The 19208-nt window shown below is 33.6% G+C and overlaps 1 protein-coding gene across 4 annotated transcripts in view; it reads right to left on the bottom strand.

The window, feature by feature from the left end:
• The window catches only part of SENP7 (SUMO specific peptidase 7), a 143820-nt gene that overhangs the window by 15874 nt on the left and 108738 nt on the right, over positions 1-19208 (bottom strand). For all 4 annotated transcript variants that reach the window (XM_045785313.2, XM_045785316.2, XM_045785317.2 and 1 more), the window contains 6 exons: positions 15802-15835; positions 9084-9263; positions 7171-7433; positions 5437-5570; positions 3816-3932; positions 97-219 (listed from right to left, as the gene is read on the bottom strand). In XM_045785313.2, the coding sequence (XP_045641269.2) occupies positions 97-219; positions 3816-3932; positions 5437-5570; positions 7171-7433; positions 9084-9263; positions 15802-15835 (851 nt within the window). The remainder of the gene's footprint in view (positions 1-96; positions 220-3815; positions 3933-5436; positions 5571-7170; positions 7434-9083; positions 9264-15801; positions 15836-19208) is intronic.

The following is a 19208-nucleotide window of genomic DNA, read 5'->3' as shown; positions in this document are numbered from 1 at the left end:
CACTCTAGGAAATACTGTAAGAAGTTTTTTCACTTAGAAACATCAAAATAGCATATTTTCCTCTTTAAACTTAAGTACATTGAAAGACTGACTTACGAAAGATTTGGATTATCTTCTGTTAAATTATTTTCCTTTCTTGTCAAACATTTATAGAAAAAGCTACTAAAAATGTGACTTCGCTCAACAAGTTCATCTGATGCTTTCTCCAATATAAGATACCTGTAAAACAGCAACACCACAAAAGTAGTTATTTTTAGATTTTACCTGGTCTTCTCCCAGTTACCTTATGTATTCTGGAAATCTTCATTTTTATGGCAAATTAGATTCAACCCAATCTTGTAATTTGCTCTGATTTCAGTTTTTGGGGGTTTTATTAACCTCACTTTCCATTAAGATTGTTTAAAGCAGAAATTGCCTGATTATTCTTTCACTTACTTAACAAGTATTTATCAAATTCCTAACATGTACCAAGCACCATTATTTACACTAAGATATAAAATAAGAGGGGGAGAAAAGTATCTGCCACCATATAGCTTACAATCCAGAGTGAGTACTGAAGGAAAAATTAATCAAATACTGAAACCACGACACTACTACAATAAATCTAGAAAAATTTCCATTTCTACTAAATTCTTCAACATTTAATTCAACCTCAACTTATAATTCAATGATTTAGTGCTTAAACCCCTCATAATTAGAGAACTCTGCTACTCTTAACAGTTTATGCAGGTTCAAAAATGACCTTGTAATTGCTTTTTTTTTTTTTTTAAAGATTTTATTTATTTATGTGACAGAGAGACAGCCAGCGAGAGAGGGAACACAGCAGGGGGAGTGGGAGAGAAAGAAGCAGGCTCATAGCGGAAGAGCCTGATGTGGGACTCGATCCCGGATCGCCAGGATCACGCCCTGAGCCGAAGGCAGACGCTTTAACGACTGCGCTACCCAGGCGCCCCTGTAATTGCTTTTTTAAAAAAGCATAAAAGACAAACACAATTTGAAATATTTTTAATGTGGTTGTGGGGAGGCTTTGCTACATGGAAGGAGACAAAAAGGATGCTTCTGATGTGCTGGAAGTGGTATCTTGATCTGAATGATGATTACATGGGTGCATATATATGTGAACATTCATTAGCTGTACACTTTCGATTTATATACTTTCCTACTTGAAAGTTATTCATTAATTTAAAAAATAAATAGAAAGTAGACTGAAAAATAAAGTTAGAATCGCCTCTGAAAAGAAGTCAATGAGACAATGGTGACTAACATAATAAAAAATCATTATAAAAAAAAAAAAGAAGTCAATGAGACAGAGATATAGGCAATTCAGTGAAAAGGAAGTACAGAAAAGTACTACTAGAAATAAATCAGGAATAAAATTGTATTAGTTAATTCCAATAAAACATATAAAAACTAACAATATGATCCAGTTCATCTCACCAAATATAAATTTGATACTATTATAGGAATACAAAAGTAAGTAAGATGTAAGATGCGTAACCTTCAGAAGAAGAAAGATCATAATGTTACCAACCAACTAACTTTAAAATTAGGCAAAATATTGTAAGTACTATAAAAGAGATGCGAATGAAGTATTATAGGAGTTAATAATATCTGTTTAGAAGATCAGGAAAAGTTTTAAGAAGGTACCACTTGAGAGAAACCTTGAAAAAGGAAAAAAACTTCAACAGGTTGAGATGAAGAGGAAAGTCTTCCGGAATCAAGACCAACAGGGCATTGAGGCAGAAGAGCAAATAAGAATGGGCTTTGTTTAGTAAATTATTTACGATTCAATTTTGCTGGACTATGTAACACATACAAGGTTATTAGTAGATGGCTGAGAAGATAGTATCAAATTATCAAGACTCTCAAATGCCAGAGTGTCTGAACTCATTTTGACGGGTAATAAAAAATTAATATACGTTTCTAATGGGAATTTCATGCATGGAGTAGTTAAGGAAGAATAGTAGTGGTCGTAATGTACTTAATGGATAGGAAAACAGAGATAAAGGATACAAGGAGACTCGTTAGAAAGACAGAATAACAATTCAGATAAGAAGTACTAGAAAATGATGATGACAGAAGAAAAAGAATAAATGAATTTGAAAGACAGAATCTACTAAAATTGGCAACTGAAATGAAACAAGACAAAACCAGAGGGAGACAAACCATAAGAGACTCTTAACCTTGGAAACAAACTGAGGACTGCTGGTATAGAGGGGGGTGGAGGGATGGGGTGGCTGGGTGATGGACATTGGGGAGGGTATGTGCTGTGGTGAGCACTGTGCATTGTGTAAGACTGATGAATCGCAGACCTGTACCCCTGAAATAAAGAATACATTTCATGTTAATAATTTTAAAAAGAAGAAAAAAAAATAATAAAATTGGCAACTGAGTACGTAGAGAGGGAAGGAAGGATAAAGAGTAAATGATAATGGAGACTTCTGTTTCTAGCCAAGATGGAATAACAGAGGCCAGATTTACCCTCCTAGATGAAAGAAGCAAAAAATCAGACAAAATATATATGAATCAATAGTTTTCAAAACACTGGACATCAGGCAACAAAGAACAGTGATCCTTGAGAAAGAGGAAATAGGCAAGGTGAGCTCCACAAATGCCCCAGCTTAGTGTGTTGGTAGTTTCCAGGCTGCAGCATGGAATGGAGTAACCCATGGCAGACTACAAGTTGAGGAGACGCTGAAAGCTGGTAGAGACCAAGGCAGCTAGAATTTGCAGATCAGAATACCGGAAAGGGAAGAGCTGTAGATAAAGAGAACTCCAAACATCTGCAGAGAATCCTCCTTAAGTAGTCAGAAGAATTTTGATCACCACATGCATGTGAGGAAAAGCCGGGGAGAGAAGTACCTGAAAAGATTAGAGGGAATGGTAGCTAGCTGTAAGAACAGCACCTGTTCTTATCAGACAGACTGCAAAACCTCAAAATTCATGAGGCCCTGGGTAGAAGATATTTAAAAAGACCCAAATCGAACTTCTAGAGATCAAATGAAGAGTAAATGCTAAAGAGAGATTTAGAGCCTGAGTGACTGGAATAAGGCTAGTATTATTTAAACAAGAGGGCTCGGGTAAGATGAGGACTAGAAACTTTGCATGGAAGTTTATAAAACTCTCCTATCTATCCCTTCAGCTTGGCTATACAAAAAGTTGAAAATTATTTTTTAATGCAATAGTGGTATGGATTTTTTAAATGACAGGTAACTCTTATAGTGCTTAAAGACACAAGAGATAACTACAGAGTTGCTTCTTTTCCTTTCTCAAAGTGATGTGATATTTTTTAAATACTTCCTTCACCATAGTAATAGGTCAGCAAAATAAATCAAAAGTAAATAAATAAACAAAAACCAAAATAAACAAAAAAATAGTAACCGTTCTGAAGTAAATAGCATCTATAGGAAGTAAAGGAACAAAACTGAAGTCAACTATGGAAAACCTTGTTAGGCAAAAATCTTTGAATTCTTGGCAGGTTACTTTTAACTAGATTTAAAAAAAATTTCAGTGAGGGGCGCCTGGGTAGCGCAGTCGTTAAAGCGTCTGCCTTCAGCTCAGGGCGTGATCCCGGCATACCGGGATCGAGTCCCACATCGGGCTCCTCCGCTATGAGCCTGCTTCTTCCTCTCTCACTCCCCCTGCTGTGTTCCCTCTCTCGCTGGCTGTCTCTCTGTCACATAAATAAATAAAATCTTTAAAAAAAATAAAAAAATAAAAAAAATAAAATCTCTTTAAAAAAAAAAATTTCAGTGATAGACATGTGGTTTAAGATTCACATCAAAACCAATGAGATCATTTATCATTGTACTTACTTAAGGTAGAAATCAATGATTACATCATTAAGAAACTCTCCTTCTTCTAAGCACTCCAGATCTTCATTAGTTACCCCTAACCCCCCTTTTGTAGGTGGTGGGGGATATACAATCAACCTTAAAAAGTAAAACTGCAGTTAAAACATACTGGTAGTGAAAATTCCAGTATCAGAGAGATTTGTTATACAGAACACTAACAGGGCAATGTATTCAGTAACTAAAATGTACAGATTAAAAATAACTGACAGGATATAAGCAATTATATTTTCCTTCTTTATTTTCACAAGGTACTAATAGTACTCTCAGTATCTTTTCATTTCTAATCCCATGTGGGCTGGTATCATATTTGTCTAATCAATATCTTATATCTCACAGTTATAATACTATCAAAGATACCTCTCTCCTATACAATTGTTAACTTTCAACAAACTGATGTAATAAACCATAAAAGATTTTCCTATGTTCCACTTTCCAACTCTAAGCTTGAATCCCCAAGACTAGTTCCTTTCCATTTAGAAGAGCCAACAGTCAAAAGCTATGTTCTCCGTTAGTGGCTAGTCCACAGCAACAGCTGAGCAATAAAGAAATAACATGGAAGCAGAGAAGGCAAGTTTCCTATAACAAAGTGCTTATAATGTAAAAAGAGAATATAAAGAAAACAAGTAATTATAACACAAGCAGAAAGAAGTAGAAAACAGATAATCACTAATTAGGCATCTTTTTTCTGGCACCTTCTCTTAAATCTCAGAAATAAGAGCAGTTCTGAGTTTCTAGCTATAATCTTAGAATACACATTATGGTCCTCATTGCATGAATATAGTCAATAATAAGGGTAAAATAATAAGTAGTTCTTAAACCAGAAAAATTCAAGAAGATGAAGTCATCTGCAATTAATTTAATCATGGCAAATAAAGCACTTGAATCAAATAAAAATATGTGAAATTTTAAATGCTAATATGATAATTACTATTTTATGGGCTATTTTCTATCCTGTTCTTTCATTTTTTGTTGTGTTTTTTTTAACAGAAAAAAAGGAATCATACAGAGGAAGAGAAATCACCCTCAAATGCACAGACTCCCTATTCTGCCTGGCCACCATGAGAAGACATATACAAGATAAAATATGAATAAAGTAGCAACTTATGAAAAAGTAGTTCTAATTAACTCCAAAATACCTTAAATTGAGGCACACTTCAGTTAAGTAACCCCACTTTTCCTACCATATATTCAGATATGGAATATATAATCATAAAAAGCAAACACTGCTACTCATCAACAAATACTTCAATCTTACCAAATTTGACACTGTGGTTATCATTTATTTCTTACATTAAACTAAGTGAAATGGCACCAACTGTTTTCTTAATAAATTTTCTAACTTTCTCAAAACTAAAAAATTATTATTTCTATTACTAACCATCAGTGTAAGAGCAAAATTCAAAACATTTAAAAAGGTAAACTATTGTCAAATCAATATGTTGTATACCTGAAACTAATGTAATGTTGTGTGTCAATTACACCTCAATTAAAAAGAAAAAGGTAAACTACTAAAGTCGGCAACACGAGTGAAAACTACTAATGTGTCCACCTATTACGAACAGGATTATGACACAGTACATACTTCTGAACAGGTCCAGTGTGTCTGACTTCTCGCCATTCTTCATCTGGATTAGATGTAATAGAAAGTGAGTAGCAACCACTACTTTGCTTCTGCAGGAAGGTGTAAGTAGGCTTCGCTGTATCTGTATTTGAAGGCTGACAGAAAATGGCAAAGAGAAAGGTTTCCTTATAGATACATAAATAGACATTAACTCTCAAAAGGATAAAGTCAAAACCTAGACTTTTAAGAGAAAATGTGACTAAAAGAAATCAGTATCAATGAGTTACAGCAATATATTTAGAATTTCTCCAAAGATATCATGAAATCAAAATAATACTTTTGATCAAAAGATACTATACATACAGGGATGCCTGGGTGGCTCAGTCGGTTAAGCGTTTGACTCTTGATTTCAACTGAGGTCATGATCTCAGGTCATGAGAGCGAGCCCCTTGTTGAGCTCCATGCTCAGCAGGGAGTCTCCTTGAGATTCTTTCTCTCCCTCTCCCTCTGCCCCTCCCCATACTCACACGCACTCTCTCTCTCTCAAATAAATAAACAAATCGTTTAAAAAAAAAAGATATTGTATATACAATGGTCAAAGCTTAACTTAAAGTGTTACTTATAGATATGGGCTTTATAATTAAAGAAAAATGTGAAAACTTTTCAGTTCAAAATGAACAAAAGATATAATAGCTAGGACAAAATAAAATTTAAGAGACAAAAAGTTTATATTTACCACAGCAAACTTCAAAAAACTTTTCTTTCTAGAGGTATTTGGCAGAGATATACAAGCCTCTCTCAGATTCCCCTAATACTAACATCTTATACGACCACAGTTATAACTATCAAAACTAAGAAATTAACATTGGTATATTATAAACTAAACTATAGACTACTCTACTATCACTAGTGTTTCCACCAATACCTTCTTTCTGTATGAGGATCGTACGATTCCTGTCTTTCCTTGTCTTTCATGACCTTGATACTTTCAAAAGTATTGGTCAGTTATTTTGTGGCTGGGTTTGTCTGATTCTTCTCATAATTAGATTGAGGTTACACAATATTGGGAAGAATACCAGAGAAGTCATGTACCCTTCTCAGCGCATGATGTGACAGTATCTTACTCCTGGTGATGTCTGCCACATTTCTCCACTGTAAAGTTACTACTTTTCTTTTTATAATTAATAAATATTTTGGCTGAGAGACTTTGAGATTAGGCACATATCCTGTTTCTCCTTAAGTTCTCACCTATTAAATTTAGTATCTCTTGGTGGATCTTGTCTACAACAACCATTAACTATGGCTTTGTATTTCTCAATCCTTTTACATTTACTAATTGAAATACTTTTCTAAGAAAGAATTGTCAATTATCCACCATCAGTATTTATTTTTCATTCATTAATTCAGGTATTTATTTGTATTAATATAGATTTATGGGTATTTATTTTATTCTTTGATAATAATCACAGGTTACCATTACTGATTTTATTGATCCAACTGTTCTAGCTTTGGGGAACCTGGCTGTCTCAGTTGGTGGAGCATGCAACTCGATCTCAGCATTGAGTGCGAGCCCTATGTTGGGTGTCAAGTTTACTTTAAAATAAAATAAAATAAAACTGTTCTAGCTTTGGTATTGGGAGTTCTTTCAGGTTGGCTCCTATGCCCTTCTGACAAAACACAGCATTTTCAAATCACTCTATTTTCAGTGTAAAAATTTTTACCAAACCTCGCCAATTATATTAATCATATGCTAACCTGAGATACTGATTTCATCTTCATTTCTTCAGCAGCAACAGCAGGAAAAGAACAAGTCGAAGCACAATAATAATGAATAAAAGAACTTTCTTTTGAAGAGAGGTTCTGAAATAAAGGAAGTGCCTGAACCCAAGATAATGGATAAGAAAGCTCTAATTCTCCACTGGTTGTACTTATTTCTGTCATAATATCTTTCAATTTCAATTCTTCTCTTTGTGAAATAGGACTGTGTAGCTCAAGGAAAATGAATTCACTGGATTTTGCTATAAAAGAAAAAAGACACCAATTTTTACCAATAGTGTTATTTTTCAAGGGGATTATAATTAAAATAACTTAATTATTAATAACAGTATTTTGTATGTTAGTTAATAACCCGGGCAATTTAATCCCAAAACAGGCCATTAGTAACCGAGACTCAAAACTCACAAATTTTAAACTCTTGCATTAAAAGGGAAATTCTACAAAGGTATTGGTTGCTGTATCTCTACTATCTGGCATTTAGCAGGTATTAGTAAACATCAGTGAACTTGCAAATAAATGAATGAATGATAACTGAGCATTTAATTATTTTTCTCTAGCCTCCTCCATTTATCAAATCTACCAATTAAAAAAGTATTCTGATCAAACACTTCCTTCAAAATCATTCCGTTTTATCAATCATTTCAACAATGGTCTCAGATGACATTCACTCCCCCATAATAATTATAAATAACTACTTTTATTTCCCCAACTTCTCTATTTAATCATGAATTTTCCCAATTAATTTGGAGTAGGACAGCAAAATAACCACAGTAGTCCTCCCTTATCCATGGTTTCATTTTCCACAGTTATAGTCACCCATGGTCAACCACCACAGTCCAGAAGCAGATGATCTTCCTTCTGGCCTATCGCCATCAGGTCAATAGTAGGCTATCACTACATCAAAATGCCTATGTCATTCACCTCATTTCATCTCATCACATAAGCATTTTATCTTCTCACATCATCACAAGAAGAAGGGTAAGTACAGTATAATAAGGTATTTTGAGAAAGACCACATTCGTGTAACTTTTTATTACAGTATATCGTTATAATTATTCTATTTTATTATCAGTCATTGTTGTTAATCTCTTATTATACCTAACTTGTATATTAAATTTCATCAAAGTATGTACGTATAGGGAAAAAGCATAGTATATACAGAGTTCAGTACTATTTGTGGTTTCAGGCATCTATGGCGGGGGGGATTTGAACATGTCCTCCATGGATAAAGGGAGGGACTACTGTAATATTAAAGGTATAGAATTTAGTTCACTTCTTACCATGTTTTATATGCAAGGGAGTACAGAGGGCAAGGCAGAGAGATCAAAGAGGTAAGAAAGAACCTTACTAATTTGATTTACACAATTCTAAACTAGACTCTTTAGGAGTTGAAAAGCAAAGTTGGGAGATATTTAAGATACATTTAAATAGGCCAGGTTTGGGAGCATTCTCCCAAAAGTATTCAATCCAGTCTTAGAAAAATGATATATTTAAGTAAACTGAGTTTTTTTAGAAACTCAAGAAAATGCTGAAGGTAAAGACTTCTGTATTTTATTGAACGTTGCCACTGATGAGCTGTCACAGTTCATTATGAAACAAGGGCAAGAAACTCGTAAGAAAGATAGCCAGGGATGGCAACAGACTTAAGGGTAAGGTATTCCTTTTATTTTAGAAGATAATTTCTCTTGGTTGAGTAAAATTATCAGGAGAAATTATGTAGAATAAATAATTTATCTTGCATAACATTAAGGGTTAAAATTACTTTTAATCCAATGAACTTAATTTCAATTTAATGAAATAATTACATTCTATTAAATTATTTTAGAAGAAAACTACTTTATCTACAGGACTTCTCAGGCTACTCCAAAATTTAAAAATCATTTCATACTCACATTGCTGGCTTAATATGGAGTTTTCTAGTTGGGTCTGAATCTCTTGAAGATAATTTGCAGAGACCCAAAGGAAAAGTATAGCATGACTCCTCTTACTGTGATCATCATCCTTATTTTTCCATAACCCAAACCTCTTTAAATGTGTGGTATCCACTAACAATGAAACTTCATTCAAGGACACTAAAACCAAAAAAAAGAGAACATTAGGAATACAACACTTACACACTATTTATGACTCTTCTTTAATATACGATGTTTTTCAAAAAGAATGATATGCAAAATTTTACAAAATATTATTTCCACTGCAGAAAAAAAAGCCAAAAAGAGATGACAATGACAACTATCTGATCTATGCAGAAAACTATGCACAGTATAACTTAGAAAACTGTATTTTCTATTTTAGTCAATACTATCAACCAAGACCCCAAATGTTACCATAAACCAATTTATTCCAATGTTTCTTCTCCCAAAATATCTGCATTCCACTATACAGACAAGCCACTATCAAAAGATTCTCAAAAATATTACGAGCTTTTAATGGTCTAGGATAGTATTTCTTATAAAATTCTTCCAAGTTTAAACAAATAAATTAATTTAATTTAATTAAATACAATTCTTCCAGGTTTTACTTCTCAAAACTTCTAGGTTATCACTCAGAATTATGAGACTTTCTCCTGGTAAGCTAAAAGAACCTTCTTTGAGGATTTTTTTTTTTTATTCAAATAAACATAGAAAACTAGTGTAAAGAAGTCCTGAAGGTCATCTGGTCCAAACTTTAAGAAAATACGCATCTGAACTAGGAATACAAGTATCAGTTAAGTACAAACTCAAGACGAATACCTATTTGAGATGAATCTTTTTGTACTCCTCCCCCCATTATCTCCTGGCACCTTGCTACTCAAAATCTAGTTCTCAGCCTGTGACACTGGGATCACATCAGAGCCTGTTAGAAATGCAGATGATTGGGGAGCCTGGGTGGCACAGCAGTTAAGCGTCTGCCTTTGGCCAGGGCGTGATCCCAGCATTCTGGGATCGAGCCCCACATCAGGCTTCTCCACTAGGAGCCTGCTTCTTCCTCTCCCACTCCCCCTGCTTGTGCTCCATCAGAAATTTTGGCTTACCAAAAAAAACCCCAGAATACAAAAATCCCAGGTGATTCATATCACTCAAGACTGAAGTTTGAAAAGCATTTTACAATTAGCATTCAAATACTTAACTAGTCATCTTAAGGTTCCCACACTAAACATTCTATTTTTTTAACTTTTTCTTACAATCAATTAATCCATTTTAAACATCTTGTCTTTATTTCTTTCCTATTTCCTCCTCCTTTCATTCATTCTTTCCTCCCCTTATTCCATTTCTTCACATCTTTTTCTTGCTCCTTTTCTGTGTTTCTATTTCTCCTCTGTGCCAGTTTGCACGTTTGCCTGCCTACACTATTTCACTGTTCCCTTTAAAAACATTTTATATAACTTCCTTCCCTTTTTAATTCTGTTACGACCTTTTACTTATTGGCATTTTCCTGGGTAATCCTTTTTAAAATCACTTCTCTCTATCGATCAATCTGTTTCCATCCATCTATCTATCACCTATCTACAGATCTATTTATGTTTTATATCTACTCCATACATACCTATCTATCTTCCTATCTAGCTGTCACCACTCAACAATCTTATTTTACTGTAGTGTTTTAACTGAGTTCTTTTTAGATTTCTTTCCCCACTATCCACAATTGTACTTAATTTTCTTCCTAGCTCCTCCTTTCAAACCCTTCTTTCTAACTCTTATTCCCACAGTCTTTATTTTATTTCTTTTGTATTTACTCTTTCCTACAGGCTCATCACTTTAAACTTCTCTTTCTTTCCTCCTACTTCCTATCTTGGTCCCTTCCTTTTTCTTCTCTCTTTGATAGCTTATTTCTGTATCTTTTCTCAGTCCAATTCATTCACTGTCCTTTTCTTTCTCTATTTTTAACCTGCCTGTATAATACCTGCCTTTCTTTCTTCTTACTTCCTTTCCATCCTTCCTTCCTTCATTTCTCTCTCTCCCTTCCTCTTTCCTTCTTTCATTCCTCCCTCTCTCCTTCCTCCTTCCATTCTTTCCTTACTTTCGTTTTTAAACATTTTTCTTTTCATCACTCTTTTGTTCTCTTTCTCTTTGCATCTATTTCATCCACTCTTTCCTACTGGCTTATGCCTTTTAAAGTCTGTTCTGTCTCTCCCTATCTCCATCTCTCTCTCTCTACCTAGCTATCCTACTTTATTTTACTGTCTTTTTTTTTTTTACACTATGACTTTGCATATTTTTCCAGTTTTATTGAGATACAAGTATCAATTAACTGTGTATAAGTTTAAGCTAACGTTAATTTGATACACTTACTTACTGCAAAACGATTACCATCAAAGCATTAGCTAACACCTCCATAACTACCATTTCATTTTCATGGTGAGAACATGTAAGATCGACTCTCTTAGCAATTTTCAAGTATATAGTACAGTATTATTAACTGTAATCACCATTCTGTAATTATTGATCTTATATCTGGAAGTCTATATTCTCTAACCAACACCTTCCCATTTACCCCATGTCCCAGTCCCTGGTAACCACCATGCTAGTCTCTATTTCTGTGAGACAGCTTTTTTAGATGCCACATATAAGCATATCATGCAGTATTTGTCTTTCTCTCACTTTTTTCAGTTAGTATAATGCCCTCAATGTCCATCCGTGTTCTCACAAATGGCAAGATTTCATTCTTTCTCAAGGCTAATATTCTATTGTATATATAAATCAGACTTTTATTCATCTGTCCACAGACACTCGGGTGGTTTCCATATTTTGGCTACTGCAGTTAATGTGGGATGCATATATCTCTTCAAGATCCTGTTTTCAGGGGTGCCTGGGTGGCGCAGTCGTTAAGCGTCTGCCTTCGGCTCAGGGCGTGATCCCAGCGTAATGGGATCAAGCCCCGCATCAGGCTTCCCCGCTGGGAGCCTGCTTCTTCCTCTCCCACTCCACCTGCTTGTGTTCCCTCTCTCACTAGCTGTCTCTCTCTGTCAAATAAATAAATAAAATCTTTAAAAAAAAAAAAATCCTGTTTTCATTTCTTTTGGATATATACCCAGAAGTGGGATTGCTGGATCACACAGCAGTTCTATTTTTAATTTCTTGAGGAATCTACAGAGTGTTTTCCACAGTAACTACAGCAGTTTACAATATCACCAACAATGTAGAAGGGTTCCCCCTTTCCTCCAAATCCTTACCAACACTTGCTGATTTCTTGTCATTCTGATGATAGCCATTCTAACAGGTATGAGGGGATATCTCATTGTGGTTTTCATTTGCATTTTTGTGATGATTAGTGATGCTGAGCATCTTTTCATGTGCTTATTCGCCATTTGTATGTCTTCTTTGGAAAAAATGTGTATTCACTTCCTCTGCCCAATTTTTAATCAGACTTTTGCTATTGAGTTCACTGAGTTCTTTATGTATTTTGGATACTGACCCTTTACTAGATATGTGGTTTGCAAATATTTTCTCCCATTCCATAGGATGCTTTTTTGTTTTGCTGATGTTTTCCTTTGCTATGCAGATGCTTTTTAGTTTGATGGTATTCCACTTGTTTATTTAAGTTTTGTTGCCTCTGCTTTTAGAGTCAAATCCAAAAAAATCATTGCCAAGACTGATGTGAAAAAGTTTATCCCCAATGTTGTTTTTTTTTTTTTTCCCTAAGAGTTCTTTGTTTCAGATCTTACATTCAAGGCTTTAATCCATTTTGAGTTGATTTTTGTATATAGTAAAGATGGGAGTCCAGCTTTCCCAACACCATTTATTGAGGAGACTATTCTTTCCCCATTGCATATAATTGGCTCCTTTGTTGAAAATTGACCATATATGCATGGGTTTATTTCTGGGCTCTCAATTCTGTTCCACTGCTCTGTGTGTCTGTTTTTATGCCAGTACAAAATTATTTTGATTACTATAGCTTTGTAATATAGTCTGAAACCAGAAAGTGTGATGACTCCAGTCATGTTCTCAGGACTGTTTTGGCTATTTGAGGTCTTTTGTTTTCCAGACAGATTTTAGAATTTTTTTTATTTCTATAAAAAATGTAATTGAAATTTTGATAGGTATGACAATGAATCTGCAGATCACTTTGGGTAGTATGGACATTTTAATAACATTAATTCTTCTAATCCATGGGCACTGTAACTCCCCCATTCTGAAAACTGTCAGTGAAACTGTCAGCAAAGACAAACAGACTAAATTACAAGAATAAGAACCTTCAGAAAACTGCTCAGCATTTCTTCCTCACACAGCTCACAATCCCAAATAACTGATACCATTTCTATGAAATCTAGACAATTACTACTAATCCAAATGTACCAAATTTTTTATATAAAAGCATAATTTTCTTTAGAAAGACTGCTTCAAAAAGTTTCCCTTTTAAAAAAAGGAGATTAACACCATCCTTAAGGAAAATATACCTCAGTACCTAATTTTCCCCATTATTCGGTTTATTTTGTTACAGGACTATGGAAGAAACTGAAAGTGGGAGTTGCCTATCATTTTTCCTACCCACTATCAGGAATCTTAGTAACAGAATCATAATTTTATTTAGGAGGCAAGATGCTTAGCTTTTAGAAACTCTATTTCCTAGCTTCCTTTGCAAGTAGATGTGTGATCATATGACTATATTCTACCTAAGAAAAATGTAAGTAAAAGAGGTAGGTGGACATGCACATTCAAGAAGTCTCCTTAAAAAGGCAAGAGATAGGTGGTATGTGTGTTTTTTACCATTTTCCCCTTTCTCCTAATTTCCACCTAGAACACAAACATGATGACTGAAATATGAGCAGCTAGTTGTCCATGAGACAAACTTAAGGATGAAAGTTGTATGTCAGGAATGATACAGGAAAAAATAAAAGAAACTGGGCCTCTGAAGTCCAAAGAAACACCGTACCAGCCATGTTCAGCCTACCTCTGGATTTCTTCTTCATGAAGGAAAAATAAATTATTTTCTTTAAGTCACAGCCAAACATAATTAACAGCTAATATAAATATGTAAATTAATATTTCCCTCAGCTACTGTATAAAAAGAATAAGCATTTAGACTTCTATGTTCCCCATCTATTAAAACCTTTCATATGCATGCCTTGTTTTTAAAAGATTTTTATGGGGCACCTGGGTGGCTCAGTCTGTTAAGTATCTGACTTTGGCTCAGGTCATGATCTCAGGGGTCCTGATATGGAGCCCCATATTGGGGGTCTGTACTCAGCAGGGAATCTGCTTGTCCCTCTCCCTCTGCCCCCTCCCCCAACTCATGCTCTGAAATAAGTCAGACAGAGAAAGACAAATACTGCATGATATCACTAACATGTAAAATTTTTTTTAAAAAACCCACAAGGTCATGGATACAGAGATCAGATTACTGGTTGCCAAAGGTAGGCAGTGGGTGACTAAAATGGGTAAAGGAGACAAAGCGTACAAACTTACAGTTATAAATAAGTCATGGGGATGTAATCTATAGCATGGTGACTATAGTTACTAATACTGTATTATACATGTCAAAGTCACTAAGTGAGATCTTAAAAGTCATCAATCACCACAACAGAAAAAAAAACCTTTTGCAACTATGTATGGGCAAGATGTTAACTAGACATATAGTAGGGCTCATCATGCAATATATACAAATAACAAATCATTATGTTGTACACCTGAAACCAGTATATTGTTACATGTCAATTATACCTCAATTTTAAAAAAAGGATATGGGAGGAGCACTGCTACCTAGGTATTTAAGTATAGATTACTGTACTTCCTTTTAGGAAATTATTATTTTCCTTTAAATCACAGGTCTTTATTTGTTTCTTCTAAATAGTTAATGTTACATTATCCCATAATAACTTATTAAAATATCCTAATTAGGAATATCAATATTTTTTATTCTGTGCCTTGCCTTATATATTCTTACTACTTATAGTAGCTTCCTAATTATTAGATTATCATAATATACAGTTATGGATTCTGTACATGGCTATGTGGGGAGTCCAATTAAAGTTACTTCGACCACATCTTCAGTCTTGGAACAGAAGCTTCCTCTCTCCCCTAGTCAACTTGTGAAGTGCTATTTGTGTCTATTTTTCTTCCTCATTCTTTTCATAATTCATTCTCTACAGAGACTATTCTCTATTGCTTCTTATTTGTTTTCTTAGTGTCATTATTATTCTGAAAGGATTTTAGTTGGGAAGAAAATAAGAAAATGGTCTGAGTCTCTGTATAATGCAGGTACAGTTTCCAAACCACTTTGCCTTACTCAGTAAATGGTATAAAAAATTTCTCCTAACCCCTATGCAAAACCATTTTACATGTTTGTGTGCAACATTATACATTTTCCTTACAGTTTCTATTTTCATACATTTCATCATACCAAAATCTTCTTGCTTTCAAAACTTTATTTCTGTTAGTTTGAGTCCCTTAATATTACTGGTCATTAAAACAATAGTAATAAAATATATTAAAATAGTCTTATAAAATATTTTAACTCCTTTTAAAGCTGCTAAAAAAAGTGTTAACTTGAAATACATTATTAACCTCAGTTTTACTTAATTGCTATACTGGACAAAATTATGGAAAGTTGGCTGCGGAAAGATTTCAAAGTTTTTGCTATTTTATGTTCAAAATTACAGTGAAAAGAAATCATAAGACAATGACAGCTTACCTTGAAATGGGATCTTAACATACTTTGTCGTGAACTAAAGAAAACATAAAAAAGGAAAAAATAAGTTACCACTCAATATAAGTTACTATTCAAAATTTTCAGTTTTTTTTTTTTCTTTTTCAAACCACAACCATGTATTCAAAGTCTACACTAAAAGTGCTCAAGGGGAGCCTGGCTTGTTCACCCCAAACAGCATGCAACTCTTGATCTTGGGGTTGTGAGTTCAAGCCCCATGTTAGGTGTAGAAATAAATTAAAATTTTATTTTAAAATAAAATCTTCAAAATAAAGTGCTCAACCTTTTTATCAATAAGCCAAGAAAATGTCTCAGTGTAAAGACCTAGTTGGGGTTTTTTGGTAAAGACCTAAATTTATGGAAGAACCTTACACATGTAATTTAAATCTCAATATGCTCATTTATAAAAACCAGTAAGACTTTACTTAATATATTTTTCAAAAATGTTTCCTGAATATTTATGGAAGAAATAAGACAAAGTCCCAAGAAACTGCCAAGAGAACCCCAAGGTCTCAATGACTTTGGTAAATAAACCACAAAACAGGGTTTGATTCTTGGCTTTGTTGACATTCCCAGCATTCATCTTTCCGTGTTACAAATCCCTTCTGACTGAAGATTCAGCAAAGTTTTTGTTCTTTCAGCTCCTTCTGTGCCAGGAATTTTCTCTAGGAATCTTTTATACACATCTGACCTTAAGTGTTGCTTTTATAACAAACTCTCAGGGTCATAGAGCACCTAAAATCTTAAATGTTCCATCTAAAATAGTCTCTTAAATTCATTTTTTCCATTAATGTCAAATGAATTCATGGCTATTTATTTATTCTTCAGTTATGTTTCTCTTTTGATCAAACATTTATGAAATTGTTTACGAAATCGGGTATAGTCTGTGAGCACAAAACAAAATTAAAAATGGTCTTGGTACATGGGTACCTAAATTAACTACCAACAGAATTCCAAGTAAGTAGCAAACAACGTCCAGTGAAACCACAGGTTTATTGTGACTCATTTCTTTTTCCAATTTAAAAATTATTTCATAGTGTAGTTTCACAAATATAAAATTCGTTATTTCAGAGTCTAAGTCAGCCAACTAAAGCAAAGTTCAGGCAAATGGCCATATGAGTTAAAAGGTGAACCTGGAGTTCAAATCCTGTCTCTACCACTTATACAAACAGTAAGTAGATAAATTTAGGTTACTTACTGAACCTCTGTCACCTTTAGATAAGAGGTTTAATCAAAAGAACTATTATCATTAGACATTAACAGCTGATTAAGTACATTATCTAGTTGAATTTAGTCAAACACACCTTATTATTAATCCTTCACTTTCACACAACTGCTATATATATTTGGTGTATATTTTCCCTTGCCAAATTCTGACATACTTCACTAGATCTTTAATCTCATAAAACATATCTTAGCAAATGTAAATAGTTACAGAAAATGAAAATAAGGAATTTTGCTTTTGAGATTTTATAGACAATACTACAAAATTATGAACTAGAAGTAGTATGTCTATGTATCTTGGCCTCTACTTTGTCATTATTCTCTCATTCTTCCACAATAAGTATTCTTATCCTGTATCAAATCTTTCAGCATGGCAAGGATCTGATAATCATTTACACCTTTGATGACTAAGCCAACATGTAACCTCTCCCAAAGGCAAAGCCCTATTCCCAGAAAAAATGTAATCCCCAGTTGGGGAAATAAGACAGATGTTTTTGTAAGAGTAAGATAAACCCAGTTCTCTGAAATCATACCATACCTATTTTATAACTTCTTACAAGAGCCAGTATAGTTCTCTGAATACAATGTGTACTTAATAAACATTTGTCCTACTATCAACGAAGCTGAGAAACAAAAAATGAAGTGTTCACATCTACTGCAGCATTCTCTACATTAAAAAAATAATAATAGTAAAGGTCCAACTATAAGAAAATGAGCTCTAATTTATGTAAATAGCTTCCCAACATAGGTATTTTTCTAGTTTAGCTAAAATGTAATAACTATCATGAGCGAGAACAGTATCTCCAGCTAATCTACAACACATTAATAGGGATTCATTAAGCATCTGGAAAATGAGTTTAATTCTCTTATTTACTCCCCCACAAAAAAAGTTCTTTAATTTCTAATTTGCAAAGCATTATGAACTGTGTTTGGAAACAGAATATATAAAAAGTCCCCTGAATCCTTGAAAGTTTTAAGACTTTTGCCTTTTTCTTTCCCCTTTTCATGTTATTCATTATTTTTAAATTTTAAAATTGCTTATGCTCTCTCCTTAGTAACATAATGTTTTAATATTTACAGAATTCCTCTCAGCCTTTCTTCATATACATATATTTTACCTGTATATATTTGCTTGGATTTACTAAATCACTTTCCTTTAACTAGACATTTAAGTTTTTATTTCAATTATAAAGAAGTGTCCCAACAAACATGAAACAAATTTTGAAAACCTCCTTTATAACATTTATTGAATATTTGCACTCCCCTACTCCTTGCAATAGCAAATACTGGGACAACCAAAATGTCCCAACAGCCAGGAATTAAGGACAACCCAAATACCCCAAAATAGATACGTAAACTAACTTAATACAATAATGGTAAGTTACAAACAGCATATATGTCATATACTTTTGATTTAAATATATATGCATATCCAAACTGAAGAATATGGAATGATATACACTGTAGAGTTAATGTCAAATGCATCTGGATAAGCAAGATTACAGATATTCTTTAAATTGTTTCTTAAAATAAAATAAAATAGTTTCTTTACTCAATTGCAATTTTTTTGTTTGGTCTTATTTTTTGCCCATAACAAGTCCACCTAACTATAATACACAATTAATAGATTAACTAATGAAAACCCATTGCTGAATGTTTATGTTGGATTTTCTTCCCCTGACTACTCAATTATTACCATATATTTATATTATCCAATTTTTTATCATTACAAACAACTCAACAGGAAAAAAATGATTAAACTGAATTTAAAATAAAAAAGTAAAATGGGAGGGGCAGGGTAGAAAGATAATAAAAAATGAATGAAATTCCTTAAAGAAAAAAATTGTAAAATCACCCCAGGCATGCCAAAATCATTAATATCTAAAAACTACTGATCAGAGAATATTAAACAAAATTGTTCTTGTGTTTTCAATCAAAGCAATTTTAACTATATCACAAGCTACCATTATTTGTAGATCCCAGATTTTGCTGGATTTATACATGAAACTAGGCCATCCTCCTGCATAGTCACCAAGTAAACATCTACTTTATGTCTTAAATCATTCCTGTCTTCTCTGTGAAGTCTTCCCACATTCCTACAGATATTCCCATATGCATGCACCCTTCTTGTACATATTTCCACTTTATATTTTATCACAATGCAAATA

The sequence above is a fragment of the Ursus americanus genome, chromosome 4 (assembly GCF_024610735.1).
Source record: "Ursus americanus isolate L20-20 chromosome 4, mUrsAme1.1.p, whole genome shotgun sequence".
NCBI classification, from domain to species: domain Eukaryota; kingdom Metazoa; phylum Chordata; class Mammalia; order Carnivora; family Ursidae; genus Ursus; species Ursus americanus.
Note: the sequence above shows the minus strand (reverse complement) of the source record. Positions and strands in the feature narration are given on the sequence as shown.